The sequence below is a fragment of the Ptychodera flava genome, chromosome 14 (assembly GCF_041260155.1).
Source record: "Ptychodera flava strain L36383 chromosome 14, AS_Pfla_20210202, whole genome shotgun sequence".
Classification (NCBI taxonomy): Eukaryota; Metazoa; Hemichordata; class Enteropneusta; family Ptychoderidae; genus Ptychodera; species Ptychodera flava.
The window spans coordinates 23171696-23190415 of record NC_091941.1 but is presented as its reverse complement, the minus strand read 5'-3'; the positions used below and the strand labels follow the sequence as shown (position 1 = coordinate 23190415).

The following is an 18720-nucleotide window of genomic DNA, read 5'->3' as shown; positions in this document are numbered from 1 at the left end:
TCTGTCCGTCCGTAGACAGATTTTGTTCCACTCATAACTTAAAGGGAAACTTAAGTCCAGCGACATTGACCGTTTATCCCTTCCAAAATCACCCTTGATAAAGTGCAGCTCAAATTTGCAACATAATTGCACGCGCCGACGACTACGGAGCGACGAAAAGAGAAGTTGAAGTAGACGACATTTATGGAAATGAGCTCGAATCCCATGGGCGCGAAAGGGCTCATGGGAGAAGCGTGCGTGACGTCATCGGTGATACACGAACGTGTGTGACCGCTTACCAAAGCATTGGAGTCTATGACTGCAGGAGTGCAGTTCTGCACGTTACGACTCTTTAATTCTCATCAGTAGCATAAAAAATTATTAACTGTTGTTCAGTTGAGTGCAAAAATCACTCAAGGAAGAACAAACGGAGTCAACTTTTATCGTCGTCCCACAGAACAGCTTTTTCGAAGACAGTGGCTAAAGAAAGTCGGGCGAGTTTTTAAATCTCAAAAGATACAAAGTTATGTTCTACTTCTTTCAGGATGATTTTATAAGGGATTTCGGGACTCTGATACCGATACAAGACGGTACTACACAATGCGGTTCGTATCTTGACATGCTGAGTCAGCCTACTATCGCCGGTTTTAACCAGATAGGGGAATATTGGCGATTTCGGGACTCTAAAATCCGAAGACGAAACTACACAAAGCGTCTCTCATCTCGACAGCCCGGATCTGCGAAATCGCTCTTATATACACGATAAATATAGGCGATTTCGTGACTATATCTGGTAATATTGATATTACAAGATACTGGAATGACTTCTTGCCTATTCTCGACCGCGGAGTGACGTCAGTAGGTGAAACGCATACGAGCGAGGTGAATGAGAGATCAGACGATACAGAAGAGAGAATGATACAGAAATTGTGTGGAAAAAGCAGAACTAAAAGTTATGTCATTTATGTATATTGAAACTTCGAATATTTCTTTGTTGGTTGAAAAATTCAAACTTCCAACGGCGCTGACGCAAAAATGACGTAAGAATCCGCAAGTACCCGGATGGCCCGCGGTCGAGAATGATGTGTCTCGATCGGCACGCCGGGTCTGAGAAATCGCCGATATTATATTTACCCAATAAATATCAATTGCACCGGGACTCCTAGGCTAATATCGATATCGATACCAGACGATACTAGATTTACGTGCACTGTGTGGTGTCGGCACGACGGGTCTGCGAAATCACGGATATTTATCCGATAAATATCGGCGACTTTGGACATAAGCTTTCCCCACACAAACAAAACATTACCGTACACACTAATCCAAACCTCCCTACAAATATCCGAAGCGAAACAAACATTTCATTAACACAAACAATCGGATAAGAATGTAGGAACACATTTTTGCAACGAATCAAACACAAACTCGACACAAAAACATTTTGGATAGTTAGGTGGGGAGCCTCTTTCACATTTTTTACACCCGACCACCTCTGTCCGACTCTTAGTTCATAGCATCCGTGGCCGATAGTCAAGAATACTGTATGTTTTACATTATTAGAATTATTCATGCACGAAATACATTTTTACATGTAAAGGATTTTTTCATTAAATTTCCACACGAACTTTCATACACTACAATTGGAACTTCGTCGAGAGGGCCAATCAGATATCACCGTGAGTTGGGGATTGCCGTGCAGGAATAACATTCTTTAGACTACATGTAATACATTTTTACTTGGCGATCGAGACCTGAACAGAGGACATATCGGACATCGTCGAGAGTTTTGGCTGGTCTTGTATGAAATGCATTCTTTACAACATATAGACGTACTATTGTTTTAAATAGCGGGCAAATATCCATTATATCGGAGATTTCATCACTTTGTAGATCTGAGTAAGCCCGACTTCCTAAGTTCGACACCAACTTCGAAAAAAAGACGACGCTATACATTTGTCAAATTGCGAATAAATATTTTCCGATATACCGTATATTGAAGATTTCGCAACCTAAAAGATCTGGCTAAGCTCGACTACGTATCATTCACGAACCAAAAATTAATTTTAAGCGACTGATAAAGAAAACTCTGTTTTAGAAACGTAACGCTGAAGGATCGCAGAGTCACTCAGTCTCAGGTCTCCAATCCAGTTCGGGTCTGTACAAGCACAGTGACTCCCTCCGCGGAATTACGAACGATGTGTGGAGATACTTTCCCATTATTACATATCTTGGTTCAAATTAGTATGGTTTGATTTTAGTGTGGGGAAGTAATACTCGATGTCAGAAATATCGCTGTCCGAACTCTCCAGAGTCGTCTTACGAACGCGCTAAACTGTTCACGGTACTCCTCCAGCTGCAAGCTACAATCGTCTATATCGCCGATGACGTCACGCACGCTTCTCCCATGAGCCCTTTCGCGCCCATGGGATTCCGAGCTCATTTCCATAAATGTCGTCTACTTCAACTTCTCTTTTCGTCGCTCCGTAGTCGTCAGCGCGTGCAATTATGTTGCAAATTTGAGCTGCATTTTAATCAAGGGTGATTTTGGAAGGGATAAACGGTCAATGTCGCTGGACTTAGGTTTTCCTTTAAGGAGTACGCTACCATTCCAAAAAATGTTGGGACATTCTTGAAGTTGACTTTTCTGAAATAATCTTTATGTGTACATTGCAAAGATATGAAAAAAATATGGGGTACCCATGCAAAATTTTTGAAAAAACACATGCTAAAATTGACAGAAAACCTCTAAATCTCCCTTTTTGCGAAATTTGCACTTACCAGCAGAATCTTTATTTCATTGCAACGATTAACAGATCCTAGTGTGCATACCACATTTTTGCATTGCCAGGACAGCTGAATTAGGATAATCAACTAAACTTTGTGATGTCTTGTCTTAAAGATTAAATATTAGACCCTAAATTTTTCATTTAACTGTAAAATTAGTCTTTTTAACAATATAAACTTCATATAAATGCACAAAATAATTTTCAAAATGTTAAAAAGTACAGCAATATCTATCAAACAGATAGTGTTCTTTGATTTAGAAGCAAAAAAAGTTGGGGTCACCACGCAAATTTTCTTACTAAACAGCAAAAAGTGACGAAAAAAGGTGAATTTTGTTAGACCTGAGATTTGACCCTCTAGCTTACTGATATTATGTCAGAGCTACAATTGTTAATTATTCTCTTTCTTGATCTTTCAAAATAAAATAACTGTCGATTTTTCAGTGCAAAAATATAATTTCGGTTGTTTTGATTCATAAAAACTTCTGAAAGAAATATTATAAGGTCACTAGCATGATTTTTTGCCATTTTGTCCTGTTATTCACGCTCACCAGGTTAGGTAGTCTAAAAGGAACATGTACATCTTCTGGACAAAAGAGGGCGCTCTCCTATATAGAATGGTAGCGTACTACCTTAAGAACCCTTAGGTCCAATGTCATGCAATTTGGTATTTGGTATTATCATGATGAGACTTAGATCTGATTAGATTTTGGTGGGTGTGGCTTATTAATTAATTGCTCATTTGCATATTTTATGACTTTTTTCATTCACGCAGATATCTCAGAGACGCCTGGAGCGATTTCGTTCAAACTTGGTAAAAGGATAGTACTCTACCTCATACAGATGCACGTTGATTTGTTTCACAATGTGATCAAATTTGGCCGTGTTAGAGGACTTTTAGTTTTCGCCTCCATAGACTCCCCTGTATAAGGCAATCCATAGACTCCCATGTATAAGGCAATCCATAGACTCCCATGTATAAGGCAATCCATAGACTCCCATGTATAAGGCAATCCATAGACTCCCATGTTTAAGGCAGTCCATAGACTCCCATGTATAAGGCAGTCCATAGACTCCCATGTATAAGGAAGTCCATAGACTCCCATATATAAGGAAGTCCATAGACTCCCATATATAAGGCAATCCATAGACTCCCATGTTTAAGGCAGTCCATAGACTCCCATGTATAAGGCAGTCCATAGACTCCCATGTATAAGGAAGTCCATAGACTCCCATGTATAAGGCAGTCCATAGACTCCCATGTGTAAGGCAGTCCATAGACTCCCATGTATAAGGCAGTCCATAGACTCCCATGTATAAGGCCAAGAAAAATAAAAATTTAGTTTCTCATCGTATTCATATTGCAAAAAGGATGCAGTGACACAGTTTTTAGTCCCCACAGATAAAGTCTAGGGGGCTCATAGATTGGGTCATGTCAGTCCGTCAGTCCATCCATGTGAGTCCATCCATTCACGCAGATATCTCAGACGCTTTGACAAAATGTCACGTGACCTTTGACCTCAAATATACATATTTGTCCATAACTCGGTAACCACAAGTGCTAAACCTTTCATATATGGTATGATGGGACACCCTATGATACCACATATTGTACCTCATTAATTATGTACATATCTAATTTGAGCAAGCCAATAGAGCTAGAGGTCTGATTTTTGGTATATATGGATAACTTAGCAATACAATTTTTTTGACAAAATGTCATGTGACCTTGGTGACCTTTGACCTCAAATATACATATTTGTCCATAACTCAGTAATCACTAATGCTACACCCTTCATATTTGGTATGATGGGACACCTTATGACGCCACATATTGTTCCTCATTAATTATGTGCATATCTAATTTTGAGCGAGCCAATAGAGCCAGAGGTCTGATTTTTGGTATGTACGGATAACTTAGCAATGCTATTTTTTTGACAAAATGTCACGTGACCTCAATTACATATTTGTCCATAACTCAGTAACTACAAGTGCTACACCCTTCATATTTGGTATGATGGGACACCTTATGACGCCACATATTGTACCTCATTAATTATGCACATATCTAATTTTGAGCGAGCCAATAGAGCTAGAGGTCTGATGTTTGGTATATAGGGATAACTTAGCAATACAATTATTTTGACAAAATGTCACGTGACCTCGGTGACCTTTGACCTCAAATATACATATTTGTCCAAAACTCAGTAACCACAAGTGCTACACCCTTCATATGTGGTATGATGGGACACCTTATGACGCCACATATTGTACCTCATTAATTATGCACATATCTAATTTTGAGCGAGCCAATAGAGCTAGAGGTCTGATTTTTGGTATATAGGGATAACTTAGCAATACAATTTTTTTGACAAAATGTCACGTGTCGGTGACCTTTGACCTCAAATATACATATTTGTCCATAACTCAGTAACCACAAGTGCTACACCCTTCATATTTGGTATGATGGGACACCTTATGACGCCACATATTGTACCTCATTAATTATGCACATATCTAATTTTGAGCGAGCCAATAGAGCTAGAGGTCTGATTTTTGGTATGTAGGGATAACTTAGCAATACAATTATTTTGACAAAATGTCACGTGACCTCGGTGACCTTTGACCTCAAATATACATATTTGTCCGAAACTCAGTAACCACAAGTGCTGCACCCTTCATATTTGGTATGATGGGACACCTTATGACGCCACATATTGTACCTCATTAATTATGCACATATCTAATTTTGAGCGAGCTAATAGAGCTAGAGGTCTGATTTTTGGTATGTAGGGATAACTTAGCAATACAATTTTTTTGAAAAAATGTCACGTGACCTCAATGACCTTTGACCTCAAATATACATATTTGTCCATAACTCAGGAACCACAAGTGCTACACCCTTCATATTTGGTATGATGGGACACCTTATGACGCCACATATTGTACCTCATTAATTATGTGCATATCTAATTTTGAGCAAGCCAATAGAGGTAAATGTATGATTTTTAGCTACTATAGACTATAGTCTATAGAAGCTATTGGGATGGGTATCCGTCCGGCGTCCGTCGTCAGTCTGTATGTATGTATGTATGTATGTATGTATGTATGTATGTATGTATGTCCGTTTGTGAGGCGTCCGTCCACTCAAATATCTTGAGAACCGCAGTACTTACTGATTTGATATTTGTTGTGTAGATGAAAAATATGATTTTGAGAAACTATTTTTTTCAATTTTTTGATATTGTTGAAAATAGGCAAATTAATGCCAAAAAAGGTGTTTTTGGTAAAAAATCTTCTTCTTCATAACCGCTGGTCAGACAGCTTTGTTATTTGGTATACAGGTCCCTGGGGATAACCCAACTTAGATTTGTTCAAATTGTGATGAAATATGCAAATGTGTATTTTTAAGGAATTTTTTGTCATTTTTGGTCAAAATTTGACTTACATTGTATGTAATTCTTGTACTGTATAAACCCTATCAATTCACCCAGAAAAAAATAATTAATATGATTTTAAAATAATTGACTTAATTAGGAATCATCAAAGCCAAAATAATTTTAGTGTGGAATTATCAGAAAGTTCAACTTTTTTTGACAGTTCATAGTGAAATGCTTACCATCTTGGAGGATTAAAACATGTAAAGGCAACTCTCCTGAATCCCAACTTTGATATATTCTGAACCACCATTTATGTTATCTAAAAGAAACTGCTCATAATAGTTTGTCATGATAGGGTGGTCAAATAAATAGAGATAGAGAAAGTTCTAATTTCCATTTATGGTTGACTTGGTAAGGATAAAATAAGATTACCTTTTGAGGAAAAAAATAGAGTGGTCAATTAAAAGAGTGGTCAAAGTGATAGGGTTCTGAGCTGTAAGATTCTTTGTGCTATTTATAGCAATTATGCAATCTGTGTAAACAGTGCAATGAAAGTGTAACATGATTCCTTATAATGCTTTTGATGACCTTGAACTTCTTAAGTTACAAACATTTGTCTCTTCAGTGTGCTTTCTCTGAGTACCTACAGGCTCAACTTATTCAACAGAACTTACTTACAATGTTATTTTGAAAGTTAAAATGTGCTTGGTTAATAGGATGAAAATACTTATATTAAAAGATAACTTGCTCAAGATTCTTTATAACCTGACAGATATGCTGTTTTATTATGACGTAAATCTTGATTTAAGCAAGTCTTGTTTACTTTAATTAGAATGTAATTAACTCTCGTTTATTTGCTATTATAGATTAGCTAATATAGTCTCATGAAATATGCAATTCTGTATTTTTACGGAATTTTTTTCCATTTTGGTCAGGCCATCCTGAAATGAGCTATCAAAGATATCCACCTTCTTCATCAATACATGTGTCACAAAAGCTTATTCTCTACATAACGAAGCAGAGCTCTGTCAACTGTTGAGTCACTTGTTTTTTCAAAACCGCTGGTCAGACAGCTTTAATATTTGGTTTATATGTCCCTAGGATGACCTTAGTGAGATAATTTCATACAGTCAGGAAATACTTAATTTTGTATCCATGTCTATAGTAGCTTCAGGGACTTTGGCCCTATGTTTAGTATATAGGGACAGACTATAGGATAGAAATTTTTGACAAAATGTCATGTGACCTCGATAACCTTTTACGTAAAATACACGATTATGTCAATAAATAAGTAACCACAAGTGCTATGTCCTTTATATTTAGTGGGATGGGAGACCTTATGACAACACATGCTTTACCTCGTTAATTATGCCCATATATAATTGTGGGCAAGCCAATAGAGCTTGAGGTCTGAATTTTGGCATATATAGATTAATTAGCAATACAATGGTTTTTTTTTTCAAAATGTCACGTGACCTTGATGACCTTTGACCTTGAATATGCATATATATGCATAACTCAGTAACCACAAGTTCTTTACGCTTCAATTTTGATAGGATAGTAGACCTTAAGATGTCACATCTTGTACCTCATTTATTATGCACATATGTATTTCTTGGCTGGCCAATACAGCTAGAGGTCTGATCTTTTTTCCCGATTTAGAACCATAACTTAGACATGCCTCTTGTTTCAAAATGGGAACAATGACATCGACCTATGTGTCCATAGATCTGAACATATACACTCCAGTGATACTTCTTAACCCTTTTCCTGCCAAGTCCATATTTCACCACCAGGTCAAGATGGTTAAAATTAATGAAACACAACATATTCCATATGATGTATTTTAACATAATACTGTACATTTGAAGGCTGTTTAAAACATAATACTGTAAAGTTGATTTTTTTTGGACAAAGATGCTATAACATATCAAGCCAAGTGGGTGAAAATACGTCATGTTTTGGCTCAATACCGCTTTTTACTGACTTGGCTGATGGGGAAGTGATACAGTTATTACTGTCTTGGCAGGAAAAGGGTTAATGACCTCATTTCCCTGCCCCATCAAGACTAATACTCCTATTACAAGTGGGGACTATGTCAATGTCAATGACTTGTTACTTCTATACAGAATATTATCTCACATAGTGAGTGTCTGAATATTATTCTGAATTGTATTCCAAAGCACATTCTGAAAGGACTCTTCTGGAATATACAGAATATTATCTCACATAGTGAGTGTCTGAATGTTATTCTGAATTGTATTCCTAAGCACATTCTGAAAGTAACTCTTCTGAAAATTTCACATTCTTTGCCACTGCACCATCTCCCTAATACATACTGATGACCCACGGTGTCCACTCAAGTCTCACTTTAATTTTTGAATGATTTGATCAGAGAATTATTTTGTATTAAAATTTAAAAATTTGTACCTTTGATTTTAGTCTGAATAACTATGAGAATGATAGTTCCTGACAGTGCAGGGTTTCAGTGGGGCTGATTCCTAAATGACGTCACAGTACCATCTTTGGTATGTGAAAGATTTTAGATCTGTCCAAGATTTTTTATGAGAAATGTGGAAATTATGCTAAATCTTACAGGAATGGCCTTATTGGTACCATATTATTGCTTGTGCTGTTATTATTGAACGTACAAATTACATTGTCCAGGGAACCAGCCGCAAGCTGTAGTAATAATAATTGGCAAAAAATACAATATCTGACCAAAATTTTTGTCAACAGCAGTCAATGTTGTATGTATGATGTATATCACATGTTGTAACAAATTTAATTACAGCCACTGAAGTAAGCTTGTGAATTTATCAGTCCATATCAATGACAAATATCCACCTCTTTTTTGTACATATTCTTCTTTTGTGTCATTACCTACCTATCATATCATCTATTAAACAAGAAAACCATGGCATCTCAGTGAGCAGTTTTCAGAGCATCACACATTTTAATGAAAATTCTTCACATTTTCCAGGTGTTCCGCAGTGGTGAAGGTATGGGCATCCGACTTGACAGTGCATCAGCATTCGCTGGCGCTATCATCTCTCCGCACTACGACTCTCTGCTGGTCAAGGTCATCGCCCACGCCAGGGACCACCAAGCTGCTGCCGCCAAGATGAGGAGGTCGCTGGAAGAGTTCAGAGTTCGTGGTGTGAAGGTCAGTGAAATGATACAGAACAATAAACGTGCTGATTCACCGTGATGTCACAATGCTATCATGTGCATGTTTGACTAACATTGTTTACAATATCGTGATATCTCCTGAAAGTACATGGGTAAGATCTGAAATGGTACTTTGTTACTGCTAATGTTATGCTGAAACTATACCAATATTGGCCAATGGGACCCTTACTGCAGGTTACTGTATATATTGATAAAGTGCACTGACAAAATTGGTCATAATTTCTCAGAATCTGTGTCAGAAGTAGCCAGAATCATGTAAAGGATGCTATGTTTGCTAACTCACAAATGGTCACTATGTATGCAATTTGAATGCTGCATTTTGACAACTCACTTAACAAAAATATAAAGTAGCAGAATTAATCTTTGTTACATCCTCCAAAAATAAAAAGTTGTAAAATTAAAGTTTTACTCTGTACATGCAGATAGCACAAAAAAATTACACCCTTCTTTTATTCACAATTAAGACTGTATGTTTAAGATGTGTTTTGATAGGTGGATAATTCTGTATGTAGCTGTCAAAAAAGGCCTTCAGAATGTTCTTTAACAGGATTTAGAAGCTTGCTTGATAATTTATTTTAATCAAAGGTTTTCAGGCACACTCACAATTCTGTTTGGCTGTGCATGGATCATTACAATCTGAGTATGGTTTTCAAGTGTCAACACATCTTTAGTAACCTTCTTCTCTCACACCAGACCAACATACCATTCTTGAGGAATGTACTTGGACACGAGCAGTTTTTGACGGGCTCGGTGAACACCTACTTCATCGACGACAATCCACAGCTGTTTTCATTCATGCATACCCAGAACAGAGCTGGAAAACTGCTACATTACCTAGGTCATGTCATGGTGAACGGTCCTGCTACACCATTGTCCACAGGACTGGCACCAGCTGACGTAGAACCGCCTATGCCAGATGTGCCACTTCGTGGTTTGTATTGACACTTTTTTGTGGTTTCTGTATTTGTTTCAAATTCTCATAAGGATGGGCAGTGGTTTGGGGGCGTTTGAAGTTGTTTTTCAACAGATTAACATGCTTTGACTCAACTGACAAAAATGTTTTAGTGCAAATCAACTGTTATTCAGTTTTAGAGATTTTGAGATTTCTTTTCTGCTGCTGTCTATATTATACCATACCTGAAACTACAATGCCTTGTGGGAAAGGATGACAGAGAGGGATTCCCATAATGCATAGCAAATGGCAAGGATTATTTTTCTGCAAAAAGCTTTGTGGTACAAGCATAGAGGGTAAGAGCTATACCTTGTACTTTTAAAATTAAATAATTAATCTTATGGAACTGATAAAAGAGATTTTGTCATATTTCTTAAACGATTAGGCACTGAGCCACCAAAAGGCTGGAAAAACTACCTAGAGGAACACGGCCCTGAGAAGTTTGCCAAAGCTGTCAGAGAAAATCAAGGCTTGTTGCTCATGGATACCACCTACAGGGATGCCCACCAGTCGCTATTGGCAACCAGGGTCAGGACACTGGACTTGAAGAACATCTCACCCTTTGTGACACACAACTTTCAGAATTTGTACAGTTTGGAGAACTGGGGAGGTAGGTGTTTATGATAAATGGCATTTTGTATATTTTGGGTGCCTATTATAGCAAAAGGAAATTTAGAAACTGGGAGTGTTCATTCGAAATGACAGATTGCGTGTACTGCTTATTTTCAATAATCTACCAGCATAATTGACCTAGTCTTTCTAAAATGTCATTTAAAACAAAGTTAAATCAGTTAATTAAATCTGACAACAGAAATCGACAACTGACGAAACAGAAATGTAAATTATTTCTTTTACGGGCAAAAAAATCAGTAAATGAAGTTTACTTGTTACAGAGAGTGATATATCGAGTACAATGTATTCTTGACTTCCCACAGGTGCCACCTTTGATGTTGCCATGAGATTCTTACATGAATGTCCGTGGGATAGGTTGAAAACACTGCGGAAGAAGATTCCCAATATACCATTCCAGATGCTTCTACGTGGTGCAAATGCTGTTGGATACACAAACTACCCTGATAATGTTGTATTCAAGTAAGTGATCAAAGACAACAAATCTATAATAATATGATGATGTTTATCTGTCAACTTACAAATGTAGAATTTTTTAGAAATGTTACATAAGTATCAAATGGTCAGTCATTTTACCAGAGTGTATAATTATAATGAACAATCATTTAAGGAATCTGTGGTTTCATTTTATACAATACCTTAATAATAATTAATTAATAATAATTTATTAAATTTCTACCAATATTAGTGTACTTAGCTACAAGAAAATATTCTTATCATGATTTCAGAGTAACTTTTTCACAGCAGTTTAGAAGGTATTTTCAGATTTTCTCACAAACCTACTCATTTGCAATTTCTGTTTGCTTCTTGGCAGCAATGAGTAAAAATTTTCCTTCTGGTATCAATACATTCTAGGTCTTTCATTTGTTAATCAAATTACAAACCAAATCACATTATGGACAGGGAAGCTCACAAGTGGAAAAAACTTCCTGAGATGTCATCAAGTGATTGTCTGAAGACTTTTATTTGGAATACTGAAACCATACTAAACTTCATGAAAGTGAAGGTTCATGAATGCTGATAAGATAAGGATTGAATTCAAATCTAAAAGCCAGGAGAAAACAGTAATTCCATAAATCTATAATTGGTTTATTTACCCGATTTGAAAAAGTCAATTACATGACACATGAACTCGAGAGGGAGAAAATAACAATGTAGAGGGTAAATGGGGAGTCGGGAAATAGCTTACAGCTAGTCTAGCCCGAACCCCGTCATGGTAGCTTGTCTGAAAAAACAGTTAGCAAAGGGGGCTCATGATAACAATAACAAATAGTTCTTTAAGTAAATAAAAGAAAAGTGCTGAAATAATTACAATATCGTAGAAGATCACTAAATTACTACATGGCAAAAGTGAAATCTGTTACTGATTGATCAAATATTGTCTAAAAGTTTGTTTGAAGTTATGTAGAGAGTTTGTAGACTTTATATGGAAAGGTATGTCATTCCAAACTCTTGCTCCAGAAAAAGAAACAGCAAACTGGCCTGAATTTGTCATTGCATGATATGGACGTAGGTTTTGAAGTTGACAATTTCTAGTATTATAGTCATGGCAACTGACACTGAAGTAATCTGATAATATATGTGGTGAATGCTTGTGAATCAAGCTGTAAACGAAGGTACCTAGAAGGAATTTATGGAGTTTAAAAACATCGAGAATATTAAGTTGAGTGAAACAAGGAGCTGAGCGGTCTGTGGTTGATTTGAACATCATCGTGCGAACAATCATTTTCTGGGCTGCTAAGATACAGTTTAAGCGTGTAGAGTACGTACTTCCCCAGACTTCTAGGCCGTAGCTGATGAGGGGAAGTATAAATGCATTGTACAAAAGTAACAAAATGTGTAAAGGTAAAATGGATCTGAGTCTGTACAAAATTCCACATTTCTTCCGAATAATCTTATTTATCTTATCAATATGTTCAGACCAAGAGAGATGCTTATCCAACAAAATACCCACAAAAGGGGCAACATCAACCTCTCTGATTTGCTCGTCACGGATGTAAACAGAACCCGAGACATTCAGTTTCTTACGTCGGCCTCTAAATATAATAAAATTTGTCTTACTCCTATTTATTGTCAGTTTGTTGGAATCACACCACAATTGTATATCGTTTAAGTAAGATGATACAACAGTAAGGTCTATAAAATCTGAACCAGAGAAAGTATGAAAAAGATTGGAGTCATCAGCAAATAAACGGAAATCAAAAAAAGGACAAGCATTTGGAAGATCATTTATATATATTAAAAATAAAGTCGGACCCAACACTGATCCTTGGGGTACACCATGATGAATGCTAAATTTCTCTGACACATTGTCATTTAATTGAACAAATTGAGAACGGTTTGATAAATAACTTTGTATCCAGTGTAGGCAGGGGCCCTAAACCCATAATGCTCAAGTTTTGACAACAAAATGTCATGGTTTATGGTGTCGAAAGCTTTACTAAAGTCGATAAATACCCCTAAAGTAGAATTTCCTTTGTCAATTTCATGCAACAAATAATTTACTAAGTTAATCAAAGATAACTTTGTGCTGTGCTTCTTTCTAAAACCATACTGATGTTTGTACAGTATGTTAAACTTATTAAGGTATGAGGTAAGCTGCTTGTTAACTACTTTTTCGATGACTTTACTGAACAATGATAGAATAGACACTGGTCTGTAATTCCCAACAAGTTCTCGTTCTCCCTTTTTAAAGATGGGCGTAACTTTGGCAATTTTCAAAGCGGTAGGGAACACACCTTTTGAAAAGGAATCATTTATAATATGGGCCAGAGGTTTTGAAATGACAATGGCTGCATCAATGAGAAGTCTCGGGGGCAAATTGTCCCATCCACTCGCTTTTTTGCCATCTAAATTTACTAAAAGTAGAATGCAATGTTTTCACCTTGAGCAGTTAATTTCACTACCTACTCGGCTTACAAGTACATCTAGGTCAACAATTGACCACATCTATACAAATATTAGCTCTTGTCAGATAAATGCTGGTACAATTATTGCAGATATCTCAGACCATCTCCCAGTATTCTGTATTTTTGATAATTTTCACATTCATTCACCAATTGTAAAGTCATTTTATAAGAGAGATTTCAGGCGTTATAATCGTGACAGTTTTGTTTCTGACCTACGTAATGTTGACTGGGATAGCGTTTTTAACACCAGTGATAGCAGTGTCGACATTTCTTTTGATTTGTTTAACAATCTTTTTACTCAGGTATGTGATCGCCATGCTCCCTTGAAAGTCAGAACTGTTAAAACAAAAAAGAAAAATAATCCCTGGATCACTAAGGCTATAAAGAAATCTATTAACACCAAGCGTAAATTGTACGCCCAAGTTATCTCCAGTCACCATGATCCCAGGGCAGTTTCTCGTTTTAAATCGTACAGAAATATTCTCACAAGCGTTCTAAGGAATGCAAAAAAGAATTATGCTAATTTATTCAGTGTAAATAATGGTAACAATATGTGGAGTGTTGTTAATGAATTGCTTGGTAAGAAAACCAGCCCTGATAAAATACCAGATCGCCTACAGGTTGAGGCAAATGGTGTTGAACACATTTTGACTGACCCAGCTGATATTGTACGGGGTTTTAACCACTTTTTTGTAAATGTTGGTGAAAATTTGGCAAAAAATATTCCACATTCTGTAAACGATTTTAGGAATTACCTAAGTAAGCCAATGACACACTCTTTTTTCTCCAACCAGTAACAGAGTATGAGGTTCACCATAAATCTCATGCAAGTCTTTAGCATAAAAAATCTATTATGGATATACACAGTACATATGGTTTCATATTTCCAATAATATTATTCACTTTCCAGATTCTGTGAGGCTGCTGTTGAACATGGCATGGACATATTCCGGGTCTTTGATTCCTTGAATTACCTGCCAAATCTCATCCTTGGCATGGAAGCTGCCGGACAGGCTGGTGGTGTCGTAGAAGCTGCCATCTCTTACAGTGGTGATGTGTCTGACCCATCGAGAAAGAAATACAGCCTGGATTATTATCTTAAACTGGCTGATGAATTAGTGAAAGCCGGAACACATGTTCTCTGCATTAAGGTGGGAACATTTCAACTAAATTCTTAATACCACTTTATATGTAATACATGGATACCTTTACTGAATTAAAAAAGTGAAACCAAAATATGTCATTAATACATAGAAGAGCTCTATATTTATGTCATTTTGAAAAATAATACAATGTTAACAGTTTTGTTGTTTGAGGTATTGTTAAAATTGTTGTGATAGAAATCCTCACAATTGAAGTCATTTAGCTGAAAGGTTCTTCAATGTCATTGCAGGATATGGCAGGATTACTGAAGCCACAAGCAGCCACTCTTCTCATCCGAGCCCTCCGTGATAAACACCCAGATGTCCCCATCCATGTTCACACCCATGATACCTCCGGTGCTAGCGTGGCGGCCATGTTGGCTGCGGCTGAGGCTGGTGCTGATGTGGTCGACGTTGCCGTTGATTCCATGTCTGGTATGACATCACAGCCAAGCATGGGTGCCCTTGTGGCCTCTGTCCAGAACACTGATCTAGATACAGGTAAGACAAAACAAAAAAAATGTGACATTGTATTATATTACTGTGATAAGTTTGTCAATGTGTTGTTCTGATTCTACAGACAAGAGCAAACTCTAGCTGTGGTAAAATAGTAATATGTCAGTGCTAAAATTATCCTCAAATAGCATGAGCCAAAGCCTGAAAACCAAAGGGTATTTGATAGGAAAAATTGGAATGAGAGAAAGAAATTATGTGCATAATTAAAATACAGTGAGACGTCAAATTCACATTGTTATAGTGCCTAGTGGCTTATATCGTATGTCAAACATTTAACCCAAATATGCAAATCAAAGATGTATGAATGTCTATGTCCAGGTATCCCATTGGATACAGTCAGCAAATACAGCAACTACTGGGAGGTCACCAGACAGCTATACGCACCATTTGAATGCTGTGTCACAATGAAGAGTGGTAGCTCAGATGTCTACCTGCATGAGATTCCAGGTGGTCAGTACACCAACCTTCAATTCCAGGCATTCAGTCTGGGACTGGGAAGTAAATTTGAAGAGATCAAGACAGCGTATGCTTCAGCCAATCGTCTGCTGGGAGACATTGTCAAGGTCAGTCTTGTGAAAGAAGTATATGCATTCAAAGAGAATGATGACAATTCTGTATGAAGAGATTTCCATGGAAGCCATTCATGATAAACAATTTTCTTCTAAAATTACAGTTTCTTTATTAACTAATTTTCACAGTTATAAGCTTCAGCAATTATTTACTAATTTGCTATTTGACAGTCATTGCATTGCTGTGCTCACAATGTCTTGGTTTTCATAATCTAGTACTTTTGTTCTATACTGTACAATCTCATGGAAAAAAAAAGTTTTATTTGATTTAAGTGATTAAAAATGAAAACGGTAGACTTTGTTATATGAATCTTTAACCTGTTCACCCCTAATTGCCTATAAACAGGTTCAAAAAACCCATTGATAGCAGTAGGTTTTGGGCCAAACCATGGTGGTGGAAAGGTGAAGTTAAAATTAAACGCATCTGAGCTGTAAATATTTTGTAGACGTCTTCATTAAAATGGCAAGGAAGTTATTGTACTAAAAGGCATCTCTGGCATTGTCGATTTTGTGTCGTTGTACATCTTTAAAACAAACCTGTGTCTTTTAATTTACAGGTTACTCCCTCATCCAAAGTGGTGGGTGACTTGGCCCAGTTTATGGTGCAGAATAAACTATCAGAAGACCAGGTGATAGACAGAGCAGAGGACTTGTCTTTCCCTCTTTCCGTGGTGGAATTTATGCAAGGCTACATCGGAGAACCTTACGGAGGCTTCCCAGAGCCCCTGAGAAGTAAGGTAATGAGCCAGTATCTGTATTTAATAAATGTTGAGAATATAATTTTTTTGGTGATGATCGCTAAGATGGTGTGATTTTCCTGAGTAAGGGTTACCTCTGCCTCTTGATGTTATCATAAATTAGTTTTGTTGAAGGTGAAATAGTTGCTTGTCTGATGCAACTTGCATTTTGTCAAGATTCAATACATGGAGATTGGAATGCATGAGAACATTGTAGCAGTTGGAAAATTTGTAGCTCAAAATGAATATTGTTCCTACGCCATGATTGAAAAATTAGTAGAATAGTTTAGTAAAACAGATTTTTTGTGCATCTAGGTGCTTATTCACCTTCTTCAGTGAAATTCAGTGAAAAATAAATTTCTACTGCCATAATTAATATACTAGTCCTTCACTCGAAGTATACTTTATACAGGCAAAATCACATTTAAAGTGAACAGTACATAGATGTAAGTTATATGAAAAAGATCACAAAAAAATTCGATTTTTGTCTTTCATGATGGTATACAGATACTCAGAGGCCTCCCAACAGTGGACGGTCGGCCAGGTGCCAGTCTAGAACCACTGGACTTTAAAGCCTTGGAAACGGAACTAGTTGAGAAGCATGGAGATAGTGTTCGTGACTGTGATGTGATCAGTGCAGCACTCTACCCCAAAGTACTGGATGACTTCCTGGATTTCCGTAGTGTTTATGGGCCTGTTGAACATCTTCACACCAGACACTTCCTCATTGGGCCGAAGATTGCTGAAGAGTGCGAGGTTAGTGTTGTCCAGTCTAACACCTCATCAAAGTTATAGTGCCTATCCTTGAAGTTTTACTAGATATAATTTTACTAAATAATGGAAACAATTGAATTTATTGATAGTCATGTTGACTTTGTGTAAAAATTCATGCATTTCAAGGTTTCTCTACCTGTCGTTTCTGCCCTGTTGACAGATTGAGCTTGAAAGAGGAAAAACACTTCACATCAAAACCTTGGCAGTTGGTGACTTGAATTACAAGACCGGTGAGAGGGAAGTTTTCTTTGAGCTGAATGGCCAGCTCAGATCAATCCACATCAAAGACAAGGAAGCAGTCAAGGTATGTAAGACTTTTGGAAACCTCACAGCACCCTCAACCCATAGCTACTATTTGATAAATTCTTGAACAGAATATTTCATAGGTTAAATCTATGGTAGGAAAAATATAAGGTTATTTACAAAATACTGGGATTTATGGCTGAGTACATAATACAGTGGAGGTATTGTCCAACATGTGTAGCATAGAGAACAAAACCAAAGCGTATCATGTACATAAATCACATTATTTTGTTAATAACCTTAACATTGTAAATCTTTCTTAGTCCGATTTTGCCCAGAAAGTTGAAATGATAGCATTTTTGGAATGCCTGTCGTACATTGCTTCACACAAGCAGACTGGGCATGTATTCAGCACATCCACTCAGCATACATAATGAAAATTCAACCAGTGCAGTACTGTGCACATGCTAGAAATTGTATTTCAGCAGCATAATTTCACTCAAATTCACAGGTTTTGGACTGACCATTATTCACTGTGTGATGTATGATTGTTAAATGTTAAGTTTTTGAAAAAAAATTATGAAATCTTGTCTTGTTTTACCTCTGTTGATGTACAGCTCTTATGAAATTAAAGGTCAAATATAGCATCCAGTAACACCAAAAGTTAATCTACTCTGCTTCAATCAATGTTACTAAAACTTACTGTATGATGAAAATCCATACATTACAGTCATAGGTGTATAAGATTCAGGAAAGATTAAAGGGTAATTCTCCAAGGATTACCATTAATTATTAAGAAGTTTTGTTAAATTTGGTTATTTTGAATCAGTCTTCATTGGTTAAGTGGTCGGTAAATGAATTAAAGTATTCTTGTACAAACTAAGTACTCTGTTCTTAACATTTGAAAACTC

The 18720-nt window shown here is 36.8% G+C and overlaps 1 protein-coding gene across 1 annotated transcript in view; it reads left to right on the top strand.

Annotated features, from left to right (window-relative positions):
* LOC139149811 (pyruvate carboxylase, mitochondrial-like) overlaps positions 1-18720 on the top strand; it is a 58389-nt gene that overhangs the window by 34543 nt on the left and 5126 nt on the right. Inside the window, 10 exon segments of the mRNA XM_070721801.1 lie at positions 9129-9311; positions 10031-10268; positions 10675-10899; positions 11225-11381; positions 14739-14979; positions 15222-15471; positions 15805-16049; positions 16613-16792; positions 17300-17548; positions 17727-17870. Of these exon segments, the coding sequence (XP_070577902.1) occupies positions 9129-9311; positions 10031-10268; positions 10675-10899; positions 11225-11381; positions 14739-14979; positions 15222-15471; positions 15805-16049; positions 16613-16792; positions 17300-17548; positions 17727-17870 (2112 nt within the window).